This window comes from Physeter macrocephalus, chromosome 6 (genome assembly GCF_002837175.3).
Source record: "Physeter macrocephalus isolate SW-GA chromosome 6, ASM283717v5, whole genome shotgun sequence".
Lineage (NCBI taxonomy): Eukaryota > Metazoa > Chordata > Mammalia > Artiodactyla > Physeteridae > Physeter > Physeter macrocephalus.
Window position 1 is genome coordinate 45,937,732 of NC_041219.1, and position 15,300 is coordinate 45,953,031.

Genomic DNA, 15,300 nt, shown 5'->3' on the forward strand with positions numbered 1-15,300 from the left:
GGAGCAGCTGTTGGTCCACTCCCCGGAAGAACTGGTACCACTGGAGCATATTGTCGGCATGAGATGCCACCCCACCTCCATGGCCTCTCTCCCAAACCTCCCATCAGCCCAGAGGTTGCAGTTCTGTTCCAGAGAGTTCCTACCTGTTCCTTCCAACCAACAAGTGGGAATGCCCATCTGGAAGTCCTGGCGCTGCCCACGAGAGGCCTGGGCACCAGGGAGGGAAAACCGGACACTAGGCAGAGAGGATAGTAGAGAGACCCAGGCTCCAGGGTGGGTGAACCGGAGAGAGAGCAGAGGAGAGGATGCTTGGGAAATTCAGGCATCTGGAAGGCAACTCCCAATAAACTTTGGGATGGAGGACAAGGCAGAGCCTAAGGTCCTGGAGCGGGGAAGACAGAGACTAGTAATAAGTAAAGCTGTTGGAGAGATCTTGACACCATGGTGGGAGAATCAAGACCAGGTGGGAGTTGAGAACAGAGCTGAAAGTCAGAAACTACGGAAGAGAAATCAGAGGGATGCTGGAGGTGAGAATCTTTCTGAAACCCAGGCACGAAGAGGAGAGAAACAGGAACAGTTAAGATGTAAAATTGATGCAGAGACCCAAACGCCAATGTGGGAGACGCAGGATAGGAGTAGGAATAAGGATGCTACAGAGACCCAGTCTTTTGAGAAGAATAAGAAAGAAGCCAGAGGAGAGGATGAAGGAGAGACCCGGGCCCAAGGGTTGAGGAAGCAGGGCCAGACTGGAACTGAGAATGGTGGGGAGACCCAGCTGCCAGGGTGGGGAAAACAAGACCAGATTAAAGGTGATACTAGTATAGAAATTCAGGCAGAAGAGAGGAGAAGAAAGGGCCAGGTTGGAGGTGAGAATGCTGTGCAAATCCAGATATCTGGGAGGGGGAACTTGGGGGAAGTGAAAAAAGAGGATGGCCTAGAGACCCAAGCCCTGGTGTGGGGAAAACAGGAATGCGTTCAAAGTGAGAATGTTACAGAGATCCAGACACCAGGGTGGGAAATGCAGGATCAAAACGGAAGTGAGAAAGCTGGGAAGGTCCAATTATATAGGATAGAGATCCAGAAACAACTAAGACATGAACTTCAAGTGGGGTGGGGAAATCAAGCCCTGAAAACAGGTGAGGATGCTGGGCAAAGCCAGATATCTAGAAGGAAGAACCTCAGGGAGATAAGAGCGGAGGATTGGGTGGTGATCCAGGCACGATTCTGGGGAGACCAGAAACCAGTAGCAAGTGAAATTGGGAGAGAATTCAAGATACCATGTTGGGGGAATCAGGACCAGATTGGAGGTGAACATAGAGCAGAAATTCAGGCACTGGAGAAGAGAGACCAGAGAAAGAACGGAGATGAAGATGGTACAGATATCCTGGCACCCGAGGCAGAGAACCAGAGACAATTAAGAGGTGTAACTCATGTAGAGACCCATCTACCAGGAAGGAGGAACCAGGAGCAGTTTGTTGATGTGAATAGTACAGACATCCAGGCAACAGGGAAGAGAAACCTGAGAGGCGTTAAAGGTGAACATGGTAAAGAGACTCAGAAACTTGGGGAAGAAAACCAGCATCAGTTAAACAGTGAAATTAATGGAAGGATTCACATACCAAAGTGGAAAAATCAGGAACACATTAGAGGCAAGGATGGTGCAAATACCCAGGCATCTGAGGCAGAGAATTGGGGAGAATTAGCAAGTAAAATTGATGTAGAAACTCATTCAGCAGAATGGAAGAAAGAGGAGCAGATGGGAGGTGAGAATGGTGCAGAAATTCCAGCTCCAGAGAAGAGAAACCAGAGAGAGGCTGGAGCTGAGAATGGTACAGAGACCTGGGCACCTGGGGAAGAAAACCAGAGTCAGTTAAGAGGTGACACTGATGGAAAGACTCATTTGTCAGATGGGAAGAACCGGGAGCAGATGGGAGGTGAGAATGAAACAGAAATTCAGGCACCAGAGAAGAGACCCCAGAGAGAAGCTGGAGGTGAGGATGGTACAGAGACCCAGAGACCTGAGAGACAGAATGAGGGACAGTTAGTTGGTGAAATTGGAGAGAGCCACTCACCAGGGAGAAGGAGCTGGGAGCAGACTAGAGAAATGAACAATGCAGAAAATCCAACACTGGAGAAGAAAAGCCAGAGAGGGTTTGGAAGCGAGGATGGTAGAAAGGTCCAGAGACTTAGGGGAGGGAAGCAAAGACTGTTAAAAAATAAGATTAATGGAAATGTCTGTACATCAGAGTGGAAGAGCCAGGAACAGATTGGAGGTGAGAATGGTGTAGAATTTCAAATCCAAGAGAAGAGAAACCTGAGAGGGACCACAGGTGATGATGATAAAGAGACCCAGGCTCCTGGAGGAGATGATCAGGGAGAGTTAAGAAGTGAAATCTATGGAGAGATCCAGATACAAGGGCAAGGAAGCCAGAATAAGGGTGAAGATGAGGACGCTGCAGAAATCCAGGATGTAGGGAGCCAGGGAAAGTGCAGAGCTGAGGATGCTGGCAGGCTTCGAGAACTAAGGGGAAGAAACAAGGGCCAAGTCAGAGGAAAGGGTGCTGCTAAAGGCAATCTCCGAGTTGACTGTTCTGGCGGTGAGGGGCCCCCAGCCCTCACTGGCTCTGGATATGGGGCCATGGACCAGGAACAGGCTGTGGCCTCTGCTCCCTGTCCTGAGATGAAGCCTCTCCCCCACCAGAATGAACTCTTCCTGCTTGCCAGTGGGGAGGGAGAGCATTTGGCCAGCCAGAGCACGGCCACTGCCAGGAAGCACAGTGTCATTCCAGCTTCCTGGCAGGCCCACCCTAAACTGCAGAAAAGCCGACAAAGGGACAAAGGAGTGGTTCCAGGGAAGACCTCTGGCCTGACTCGACAGCTCCGGAACCCACAGTCTTTGGCTGCTCCCCTGGGCCTGCCCTCTGCCTGCCCCTCTGTCTCATGTGGCCAAGCCCCACAAGCTGCCACAGCTCTGGTGGATTTTCCCACTGCCCTCACCATCCTGCCGAAGTGGCCAGTCCTCAAGAAGAGCCAGCTACTGCTCCTGGAGTCCCTTGTGCAGCAGAAGATTGCACACCTGAAGTGGGGCCTCCCCCAGCAGATCCTAGAGTCTTACTTGTGCTTTAACTTCTTAGCACCATGCCCACTGCCCCTTGCGGGGGTGAGGCTCCCTGGGTTACACAAGGCCTGTGAGCTGCAGGGGCAGCAGGAAAGGCATTGTGGGGCCCAGGGCTCCAGGCCAGGCCTTAAGTCCCCAGAGAGGTCCCAGAGCGTTCAGCCCCCAGAAAGGAAAAGCTCAAAACCTCCTACACAGGCCAGGGCTCTGGAGAAGCATAGACCACACCAGACAGAGCCAATGGGCATTTCTATCCATCCTGAAAAGCCCAAGAGAGTCAGACCACCAGGGGGCCTCAGAGAACGACAGGACGTCCAGAAAGAGGCTCCTCCTAGGGCCAAGCTCACTGCTCCCAGGAACCCGAGGCCTGCAGCAGAATCTAGTAACTGGTGTGGCCAAGAAAGTGTCCAAGAAGCCTCCAGTGAGAACAGCGGGGGCAGGAAAATGGTCAGGCCAGGGGTCTCCCAGATGGCAGAGAGGGCTCCCGGCAGAGTGAGGATCTCATACTTCAGGGCAGACCACTGGAGGAAGGGGCACGCACCTCAGGAGCCGCCCAGATTCAAATGTCAGCAGCCCACACACAGGAGAAGAGGAAGCCTGGAGCCGGAGGAAGGCAGAGGGGCTGGGCAGCAGCCTTCCTCCTGTTCCACAGACACCTTCAGCTCCAAAAGGAGTCTGCACTCTGCTGCAGCAAGGCTGAGCATGAGCTTTTTGAACAGGATTTCCTGGTCCCCACACGTGGCCAAGCCCCAGCACTTAGCCCCCAACCTGAGTGCGAGGGATCCTGATCCTATCCTGCTTCCCAAAGTGGGTGACCCACATGCAAGGGAGGACAGCATCAGAGACCACGCTTCTTTGAAGAGGGACCTTCAGCCACCAGGTCACTGCGCTGCTGCGGTTGCTCTTCCCAAAACAGAAGAACTTGAGGAAATTGAGAACCCACATGGGGCCCCAAGGAATCCACCAGCCCCCCAAAAGTTTGGTCTTATGAAGCATTTGAGGGGTTTCCTGCTCCAGCATGGCTTTAGGAAATAGGCGGTGGGTCCAGAATCCTCAAAACACGTCAGAGAAGGCAGGAGAGTGGTCTGCTCACTCCCAAAGGGGATGATAAAATAACCTCTAATAAAATTGGTTATTTGGGCCCTGTGGGGTTCTGATTTCTTTGGTACACGTTTTATGAGTGCCCCCCTTTTGGGGTTTGGGATACTCTGTGGGTGGCATAGAAGCTACTTCTACTCTATGGTTTTCAAGTTTCGGGGAATGTGGGTCAGCCCAATGCCATCTCCTAATACCTCCCCTCTCCAGTTCCTCAGAGGAGGGTTTACTGAAGTTTCTATCATAGTTCAGTCCTGTCCTATTCCAAGCTAATTCTGGTTGAGGTAGGATGCTCAAATAACCTCAGCTGCTTGTGGGAGGGGTGGTGCTCTGCACCGGACACTACTATTCAGGTCCTTTCAGTCACAAGGAAGGGAGCTGATCACTGAGCATCTGCCCTGCTGGGATTCTGCTGCCTGTGAACAGATTTCACGGAAAAACCATTTCTGAACTCTTCAATTCTCAAGCACTGGCAACCTTAATTCCTTGTTGTTTTCCCTCACCTCACCCTCCAGGACATCCTGGAGCTAATTGTTTTTTTCAATCAAGTCTGAAACTTCTTAGCTAAAAGGCATTATGTCTTGTGATACTTCTGTAGACAGCTTCAGCAGGTTGAAGCAGACTCACAGAACTCAAATTTAATTCAGAAAATTCAATTCAGGTTTTCTCCTCCTCTCTCCTTTATCCTCCCCCACTTCTTTACTTTCTCCCTTCCTTTCTTCCCTTTCATTTAGCTTTCCTATTTTTAAATTCATTGTCAAACCCATACATGCTCATTAAAGAGAGTTTAGAAAATTCAAAAAAGGGAAAAACAATCCATAATCCCATCACCCAGTTAATGTTTTGATGCTTTTCTTCCTATGTGTTGTCTACCACTACTACGGCACTTATACTGGGGTTGGCAGGCCCTAAGAAGGCTCCCAATGCTCACTACCTTCTGGTATTCTTGCCCTGTGTATGCTCCTCTCCTCGAGTGTGGACTGGATCCAGTGACTCACTTCCAACGAATAGGATACAGCAGAAATGATGGAATGTCACTTCTGAGAACAGGTTTCAAAGGCTGTAGCTTCCATCTTGGGCACCCTCTCTCGATTCTCTTGCTTGTTCCCTGAGGGAAGCTGTCCTCTATTTTGTGCACTGCCTTATGGAAAGGCACACGTGGCAAGGAACTGAGGCGGCCATTGGATAACAGCCCTCAAGAAAGTGAGGCCCTCAGTCCGGCAGCCTTTGAGGAAACAAATCCTGCCACCAATCATTTGAGTGAACCTGGAAGCAGATCCTTTGGCCCTAGTGAGCCTTGAGATGAGTACAACCTCATGAGAGACTTTGAGCCAGGGTCACCTTGCTAAGCTGTGCCTGGATTCCTGATCCACAGAAACTATGAGATAATAAATGTTTGTTGTTTTAAGCTGCGAAATATTGGGGTGTTAGTTTTCTATGGCTACTGTAGCAAATTACCACAAACTTGGTGGCTTAAAACAACTGAAATTTATTCTCTCTGTTCTGGAGGCCAGAAGTCTGAATGAAATCAAGATGTCAGCAGGGCTACACTAATACCAAAGGCTCTAGAGGGCAATCCGTTCCTTGTCTCTTCCAGCTTCTGGTGGCTGCAGGCATTTGTTGGCTTGTGGCACCATCACTCCAATCTCTGCCTCCGTGGTTACAGTGCCTCCTCCTTTACTCTGTGTGTCTCTTCTCAAGATAGTTATCATTGAATTTAGGGCCCACTGGATACTCTGGATGATATCTTCATTTCAAGATCCTTAATTACAACTGTAAAGATCCTTTGGAAAAAAGGTAATTTACAGGTTGTGGGGATTTCGGACGTTACATTAGTTTGCTCCAGCTGCTATAACAAAATAATACAGCATGGGTGGCTTAAACAACAGAAGTTTATTTTCTCACAGGTCTATAGGCTAGAAGTTCAAGATCAAGGTGTTGGCTAATTTGGTTTCTGGTGAGAGCTCTCTTCCTGGCTTAGAGATGGTCACCTTTTCACTATGTCCTCACATGGCCTTTCCTCAATGCCTATACATAAACAGAGAGATAGATCTTCCTCTCTTCCTCTTTTTATTTTTATTTTATTTTAATTTATTTATTTTTTTGCGGTACGCGGGCCTCTCACTGCCGTGGCCTCTCCCACCACAGAGCACAGGCTCCGGACGCGCAGGCTCAGCGGCCACGGCTCACGGGCCCAGCCGCTCCGCGGCACGCGGGACCCTCCTGGACCAGGGCACGAACCCGCGTCCCCCGCATCGGCAGGCGGACCCCCAACCACTGCGCCACCAGGGAAGCCCTCTCTTCCTCTTTTTATAAGGCCTCCAATCCTATTGGATTAGGGTGTCACCCTTATGACTTCATTTAAACTTAGGTACCCCCTTTAAAGGCCCTATCTTCAAATACAGTCACATTAGGGGTTAGGACTTCAACATCTGAATCTGGGGGACACAATTCAGTCCACAGCAGACATGGAGATGTCTTTTTGAGGGTCACCATTCAATCCATTACATGGATTGTTGTGCAGCAATAGATAACTAATACAAATGTACCCAAATGTAATAATTTGCTTCTCTTTCTCCTTGACTAGTTCTAGTTCCTTGAGGACAGGGACTGTCTCTTGCTCACTTTTGAATCCTCTAGATCCTAGCAGAGTTCCTGGCTCCAAATTTTGTCGAAAAGAATACATAATTTGTTGACATTAAAAAAATAAACATAGAATAATGTTTAATTATATGGAAGATGTACATGATATATTTTTTCTGAGAAAAGTTTACACACCTTTGTATGTTGCTGTTGTAAAAAGGTATAGAAAAAGACTAGAAGAAAATATATCAAAATGTTATTTTTTCTTCTATTTTCTTCACTGAACATATATTACTGCTATAATATAATGTAATGGTGTTGAATAAATGTTTGCTTATTTATTTTACATACTTATGTATATAATTCTGCATCTTTTGTACACTTAGCATTTTAACGAGGATTTTTCCATGTTAATGTCTACTTTTCTCAAGATCAGTTCATAATACTCCATTAAAAATAAACCATTGTTTTCCAAATTATTTTGCCATGGAAAGCACTTTTTCTACTCCGTCACACTGCTTCTGAATGTAGAAAACATCTCTTGAACTTATCTCCTTTAACACTTACCGGTTGCACTTTGGCGCTAATTAAATCCTTGTAGATTGACGGGTTTTATTAATACACTTAACAACAATCTTTTTTTTCTTCTTCAGTATACCTTCTGCGCTCACAAAATCACAAGTACTGTGCAGCCCTCTGTGAGACGATATTTTAAGGGGACCATCTTAGAATCTCTGAAAGAAAGGGGTCACCTTAGATTGTTTGAAAGGTGCCACGTAAATTTAAAATAATAGTGCTGATAGTTTTTCGATAAGAGTCCCTGAGATCGTTTACTTTTTGAACACCACAAATAGACTGTTTCCTTTTCTTACTTTTTCAAGGCTAATAACAGAGTTTTTATAAATGCTTTTCAACCTTCGGCGTGGTAAAGACGAATTTCTGCAGGCTCCAAGAGCAAAAAGCTTGGGGCTTAGAGGTACGCTCTTTCGACTCCTGCGGCGCGTCACCAGCCCACAAGGGCCGCTGCTCTCCTGAGACTGGCAGGCACTCGGTTTGCGCAGGCGCATTACCCTTCTCCCCACGCGCCCGCGTCGAGCTCTGCCAAGTGCGCTTGCGCATAAACTACGCGGGAAAAGGTGCTGCTGTGGTAGAACGCAAGCGGAGAGATGGCTGTGAGGGAGCAAGCGGCAGGCCTTCCCGGGCCCGGGAGGGACGAAGAGGCGGCACTGCTCTTCGAGAGGGCCCATTACCGGCACGACCCGCGCTGGCTGCTGCCCATGTCCCCACGCCTCTGCCTGGCCTGCGCGCTGGAGCTGCTGCCGGAGCCTAGCGTATCGGTGCGAACTGGTATTTCCCTCACCAACCGGGCGGGAGCAACTCCCTTCAACCGGACGCACCTTCCCTGAAACTAAGCCGGGCCCACCCGCCTCGTTAAATCTAGTCCCTAAACAGGCCCACCCCCTTACCGGCCACGGCGGCCTACCCCGCAGACCGCTCAACATCCCCTTTCCAAAGGAGGCCCAGACCCTGGCTCTGCGCCTCAAGTGGGCCTACCCTGTCCGCACTAAACCCGGGGCTCCCAGGGCCACCAGCCTAGACTCACTGGCACGCGTTCCCACCTTCCCGTAAGCCCTTCTCCCAGCTGCCCTGCCCTTTGCTGACCCTCTCTCCACTTCTCCAAGGTTTAGCCTTCGCTCAGGCTCCCTCCCATTTGAGTCCCCGCTTAGCCTGAGGGCAAGGCTCCCGCACCCTGGGGGCTTATTCCTTAGCTTTCTGACTGTGCGAATGGGAGGAGGGGGCTCCTTGGGCTCCGTGGCGGCAGGACGAGTGGAAGTTACGGCCGAGCAGGAGTGGGGTGAGGGGAAGAGCTTTCTGAGAGGCAGAGCTGGCTGAAGCGTGGGCTGCTTGTTCCTTCAATGCCTACCCACCTTCGCAGTGAGTTTTTTGTCCGTGGAGACCTCCAAGAAGAGTTTGGGAGGTGACTGTTCTCTCAGAGTCACAGGGCTGGAATTGTTGCCGTGGGTGGGTGGGGGATGAGCTAGATCAGCGGTTCTCAAATTTTTGCTCTAGGAATGGCTTTACCCTTAAAAAAAAATTTATTTATTTTTGGCTGTGTTGGGTCTTCGTTGCTACCGGGCTTTCTCTAGTGGCGGCCAGCGGGGGCTACTCTTCGTTGCAGAGCGCGGGCTTCTCATTGCGGCGGCTTCTCTTGTTGGGAGCACGGGCTCTAGGCACGCGGGCTTCAGTAGTTGTGGCACGCAGGCTCAGTTGTGGCACATGGGCTTAGTTGCTCTGCGGCATGTGGGATCTTCCCTGACCAGGGGTCGAACCCCTGTTCCCTGCATTGGCAGGCGGATTCTTAACCACTGTGCCATCAGGGAAGCTCCCCCCACCCCCCCACCCCCAATAATTTTAACTGTAAAGATCCTGAGACTACAAAGTTCAAAACCACTCTCTTGTTGGGAGCACGGGCTCTAGGCACGCGGGCTCAGTAGTGGCTCGCGGTCTCCAGATCGCAGGCTCAGTCGTTGTGGCGCAGGGGCTTAGTTGCTCTGTGACATGTGGGATCTTCCCCGACCAGGGATCGAACCTACGTCCCCTGCATTGGCAGGCAGATTTTCAACCACTGTGCCACCAGGGAAGTCTGGCTTTACACTTTTTTAAAGTGTTGAGGACCCCCAAAGAGCTTTTGTTTATTTACTGTATTAAAAATAACAAAAGTGTAAAGTATTCATTTAAAAATAATAGTAGGGCTTCCCTGGTGGTGCAGTGGTTGAGAATCCACCTGCCAATGCAGGGAACACGGGTTCGATCCCTGGTCCGGGAAGATCCCATATGCTGTGAAGTAACTAAGCCTGTGCGCCACAACTAGTGAGCCCCTGTGTCACTACTACTGAAGCCCACATGCCTAGAGCCCGTGCTCCACAACAAGAGAAGCCACTGCAATGAGAAGCCCGTGCACCGCAACGAAGACCCAACACAGCCAAAAATAAATAAATAAATTTATAAAAATAATAGTCCATTACATATTAATATAATTCTTTTTATTTTGGCAAAATATAGGTATTGATAACATAAAATTTACTATTTTTAGTGTACAGTTCTGTGGCATAAATGATTTAAAAAATAAAAATAACTATTTTCAAAACAAAAAGGGTGCAAGGAATGTCTTTGTTTTACATTTTTGCAAATCTTTTTAATGTCTGGCTTAATAGAGGACAGCTGGGTTCTCATATATTTCTGCATTTTATCTGTTGTGACATGCCCCCTTTGAAAAATACTGTACACTTGTAAGAGAATAAGTGGAAAAGGCAAATAGCATCTTAGTATTATACAGAAATAATTTTGATCTTGTGGATACCCTGAAAGTGTTTTGGGCACCTTCAGGGGTCCAAAGACTATATTCTGAGAACCGCTGGGCTAGCTGGTAACATCTGCAATATCACTGAGGCTAGAGTTCTGAGGCTGCCATTGTTGGACAGTGAGAGACAGAGATGAATAAGACAATGAGGTAGGGAAGAAAATAAGAGAACGCATTCCTGGGAATTTAGAAGGTGGACATATTTGTGGTCAAGTGCTGTGTGGGATAAGGAGTGAAATTAGGAAAGGTTCTTCAGAGGAGGAAGCATTTGAATTACGCTTGAGAAGATGGGTGAGATTTGGGCTAGAGGAAATGGGGGAGCTTTTTCCAGGAGGCAAGGATTAGCAAGGATGAGTTTGGGGAGGTAATCAGAATGTGTTTGAAGGGCAGTTGAGGGAGGTGAGATTGGAGAGCCAGGGTTGAGATCAGTTCCTTTAAGAGTTTGAATCCTAGCTAAGGAGCTTGGATTTAATCTGTCAGGTGAAGGAACGTCATGGAAATTTTTAGAGTAACTCATTTAGATCACTAGCTTAATGCATTATGTGGGAGGAATTGGTGAAGGAGAACGGGAGACTTACACAGTTTAGAGGCAATAAGAGATGCAACTTCTCCACCTTTTATTGAACACACTTTTTTTAGCTTCAGTTTTCACCAGTTGAAGGGGTGATGTAGTCAGTTGTACCCATGTTCCAGTTCTATCATCGGTGCACACCCCTTTTTTGACCTAAGTTTTGCTGTTGTCTTGAGTACTTTGCACATCTGCTACCCAGTTCCCTGTATAGGGAGGTGAATTGAGTGTGAGGATTTATATCTACGTTGAATGGGAGAATGAATTTTTCTCTACCTACCTCAGTGAGGCTCATGAATGGTCCCCAGTATCACTCTCACAGACTGTGGAAAGAGCACTGACCTTGGACAACACCTGGTTGGATACTTAGATTTGAGTCCTTGGGAAGGTGTCTGAGCCTCAGTTTTCTCATCTCCAGAATGGCGATAATAATATCTGTTTTTGCTTGCTTTACCAGCTCATTAGGCTTAAATGAGCTAGTCGACAAAAGAGTGATTTGTGAACAGTAAAGTGCTATGTAAATATACTTTATTAGGAACCTTTGCTCTTGTATAATCCTTTGTTTGAACACATGGATTCCTGTATGTAAATGATGCCCTTTTTCATACTCCATAGTTTAGATGATTCTACCAGTATTATCTTGTAATTATATTTGGAATTACACTTGTTCGGGTTCAGAATGGCTGAGACTTGGTTGCTATTGAATATTTTTCTTCATCTGCTCCAAGTTGGTACGCAAGAAGCACGTGCTGTCCGGCTTCCGAGATGCTCTCATGAGGCATGCCTCCCTGGTCGTGCAGCTGGTGGCTCAGGATCAGAGAGTCTGTATCCACTTCATAAGCATGCTTTTCGGTGAGATTGAAAGGAAAACTTGGCATGAATTTTGCATGTATACCTTGTACATTTGCTTTTGGGGTCTTGGAGAAATGGTCTTGGAACCACAGTTTAGACTTTTTGCGATGTAACAGTTTAACTTACTAGTAAATTGTTTTGTCATAATAATGAAGAAATTGTCCCCTTTCTAAGATACACGATGCATTGTATGGTAACTGGCTTTACCACAGCTCAGAGGTTAGTAAAAGTGTGAAGATGAATGTAGGAAATGTGTGATCTTTCAAAAAGTCCAGTCTCTGTGGTCTTTGAACAGGATTAGAAGTCAGATCTGGAGTCTGCTGATCTGAGTGTGACCCTGATTGAGTTACTTCTTCTCTTCTGTACCTTAGTTTCTTCACGTGTAAAATGAGATGGATTAAAAGGTCCCTTCTTTTAATACAATTATAATTTCCTATGGAATGAGCCCTTTTAGGGAGGAAGGGAGCTAACTCGAATTGGGTGCTTTTTTCTGCTGGAGGCTTTTCAGGCTTTTAACTGCCAGGACAGTCTTTTAAGGGAGAGAGGATGATCCCCAAGGCTCAGGGAGGTCTTAGCTAACAGCTGGCAGAACTGGAATTTTACCCCAGGTCTGTTAGAGACTCCAGAACACACAGTTTTTGTGCTGTGCCATACTGACTATTTTTATCCTTTCAAAGCCAGGGTGGGTTACTGAAAATCTTGGGTTTGGTGCTGAGGATAGAATTTAGCTGGGACATTGCTTAAAGCTGCTGTTAGTCTTAGAATTCACAGTGTGCCTTTCTGGATTTGTTCCTCTTTTATCCGTTAACCATCCCCCTCTTACCTCCTTCTACTCCAAGGACTGTTATGCAATGTGGAGGATGGGAGTATAACAGACCTCTGTATTGAAGGTAAGATTAAACTGTGTATACCTAAAATTTGAAGCCGGGGATGTAGCCTGAATTGCAGCTTTGATTATTTGAGACCTTGATGAAATGTTCCATTTTAGAGACAGATAAAGAAAATTCAATTGTCAATCATTAATTCTGCATTTCTTTCTTGGGCACCTACTCTGTGCCACATACTGTATCAGATACTAGGGTTGTATCTGACTTGGTCCCTATCCTCTAAGAGTTTACAATCTGGAAGAGAGATTGTCTGGTAAATAACAAGGGCTGATGAGTGCTGTTACAGAGACATGTACAAAATTCTGTTTTTATTACATTCGTATTGGTTGGTTGGAAGTTGTCTGCACATAGGTGGTGGTTAAAGCTGTGGAAGTGCTTGGGTTTTAAAGGACTCAAGAAGAAGGAAGATAAGAGCATTGGGATGAGAGGCTTCTTTTCTTTTTTTTCCTTTTTTTTTTTTTTTTTGGCGGTACGCGGGCCTCTCACTGTTGTGGCCTCTCCCGTTGGGGAGCACAGGCTCCGGACGCACAGGCTCAGCGGCCATGGCTCACGGGCCCAGCCGCTCCGCGGCATGTGGGATCTTCCCGGACCGGGGCACGAACCCGTGTCCCCTGCATCGGCAGGCAGACTCTCAACCACTGTGCCACCAGGGAAGCCCTTTTTTTCCTTTTTAAAATAAACTCATCCATTTCATTTTATGTTATTTTTGGCTGCGTTGGGTCTTCGCCACTGCGCGCGGGCTTCTCATTGTGGTGGCCTCTCCCGTTGGGGAGCACGGGCTCCAGGCACGCGGGCCTCAGCAGTTGAGGCACGCGGGATCAGCAGTTGTGGCACGTGGGCTCTAGAGCGCAGGCTTAGTAGCCGTGGCTTATGGGCTTAGTTGCTCCACAGCCTGTGGGATCTTCCTGGACCAGGGTTCAAACCTATGTCCCCTGCATTGGCAGGCAGACTCCCAACCACTGCACCACGAGGGAAGTCCCTGGGATGAGAGGATTCTTGCCGAAAGAGCAAGAACTGTATCAGTTAGGATATAGTCACGAAACATAAACCACACAAGTTATTTTAACAGAAAAAAACTTTAAAGAATTATTGACTAGGTAACTGAAGGCAAAAGGGAACCAAGTTTCACCGAGGTAGCAATTTTTGAAAACAGCTTCCACCCCTACGGATAGGGAAACAAAGAGAGAGGCTGGAATTATTAAGACTTACAAGTTTGGAGGAAGGACCCCATACATGAAACACAGACCTCTGAGGAGAGGATGCTGCTTGGCTGCTGCTGGGTCCATGACTATCCAGACATGCAGTTAGCAGCTGTAACTGCTGGCAGCTGTGACAGATAAGTCAATATGATCTGTATGTACTTTTGCCCATCTCTCAGTGTAGAGAATGTGGACAAACAAATGTACCCCTCGAAGGTCCGACTACTGGCAGGGGTGGGGAGATTTCCCTTCACCATTTTCCTCAAGGCCACTCTTGAGTGGGGCTATAATCCTAAAGCCATCTGCTCCTGGTTGGTACCAGCATAGCTTGCAGAACCCTCATCAGATCCCAGGAACTTCACTGAGGGGGTGGATACTAGATGGAGATTGCAAAGCTAGAGGGAGAAGGACTTGCTCCTTCCTCACTGTTTCCTGTTTTCTTCCTGCCTTTCTGTTTCTGTGAGTGTTGTCCTAGAATGCCTCTTTACCTGGAGGTGGCAGAGCCTTCCCTCAGCAGCAGCCAAATCTAGTTTGCAGCTTTCCCCAGACTTGTAGAGCCAGCCTCTTCTTTACTCCTCCTCAAAGACACCAACAGAAGCATCACAAACAATTGTATAGAAGGGCGGGTTTGGGGTTGAGCAATAATATTATCGCCAATTATTGGCACAGGATCTAACTCATAATTCTGTTTTTTTCATATATGAAGTAGCAAATTCTGAGGAAGGAAAAAGGTAGAAGTAACATAGTAGTTTTCAACCTTGGCTTCACAATAGACTTACCTGGGAAACTAAAAAAGTGTCCAGATGCTTAAACTCTTTATCTAGAGATTCTGATTTAATTGGTCTGGGGTGGGACTTGGGTGTTAAGTTTTGTTTTTTGTTTTTTGTTTTTTAAGCTAACTAGGTGATTCTAATGTATAGCCTAGTTGTCAACCATTGATAAAAAACAGTGAAGAATGGGGGAGATAGAAAAGACTAATGCCGATTAACACAAGCAAATGACTTAGATTAGAAGGGCTATGAAAAGTAAACTCTGGGCCATGGGCTGTCTTCTGATTAGTAATGTTATTGTGTCTGCTCAGTCCTCATCCAGCTTACAACTCAGCTGAAGTTAGAGCAGACCATTCATTGCCTGCTGTATGAGTGTCACAAAGAGGTCAGTAAAGTAGCTGTTGGTTCTTGAGTACCCCTCAGAATCCTCAGATATCAGAGCTGGGTCAACCCTTCTTTGGATAGATGGGGAGATTGAAATCCGGAGAAGAAAAGGGACTTGCCTGAGGTCACTGAGTCAGTGGCAGAGCCAGAGCTAGGGCCTGGGTCTTCTGCTCCAGTACTCTTTGTAGCTTCTTTCCTTCCCTTTTCAATCTCCCAAATGCTGCCTCCGTGTGCTGAAGTCCATTTTCTGGTATAATCATCCATGGCCATTCCCTATATCCTCCTAAATATAATACAGATTTCCTTGATGAATTTATTAAGGAAATATGTTCACTATGTCTTGGCTTAGTATTTTTGTTTGGTTTATTTTGTGCTGAACGCATTTGCTTTTATCAGCATCTAAGGTAAACACTGAGAAGGTATATTTAACCTGCTTTCTTCAATGTAGTCATAGATATCAGTTAAACAAGCAGCTTCTACATTGTG

The 15,300-nt window shown here is 47.2% G+C and overlaps 2 protein-coding genes across 2 annotated transcripts in view; both read left to right on the forward strand.

Moving 5' to 3' along the window:
- Positions 1–304: 304 nt before the first annotated feature.
- Positions 305–4,176, forward strand: LOC114486442 (uncharacterized). The gene has a single exon (XM_028490685.1). It carries the CDS (start codon positions 356–358, stop codon positions 4,148–4,150), a length of 3,795 nt encoding a protein of 1,264 aa, XP_028346486.1. The 5' UTR covers positions 305–355; the 3' UTR covers positions 4,151–4,176.
- A 3,783-nt stretch (positions 4,177–7,959) lies between these two features.
- Positions 7,960–15,300, forward strand: part of MEI1 (meiotic double-stranded break formation protein 1) — a 46,849-nt gene continuing 39,508 nt past the window's right edge. Inside the window, exons 1-4 of the mRNA XM_028491471.1 lie at positions 7,960–8,130; positions 11,451–11,574; positions 12,414–12,464; positions 14,742–14,815. Of these exons, the coding sequence (XP_028347272.1) occupies positions 7,960–8,130; positions 11,451–11,574; positions 12,414–12,464; positions 14,742–14,815 (420 nt within the window). The remainder of the gene's footprint in view (positions 8,131–11,450; positions 11,575–12,413; positions 12,465–14,741; positions 14,816–15,300) is intronic.

What these genes read in the sequence shown, in the direction of transcription:
- LOC114486442 (XM_028490685.1), top strand. Translation starts at nt 356, where the DNA reads ATGGAGGACAAGGCAGAGCCTAAGGTCCTGGAGCGGGGAAGACAGAGA.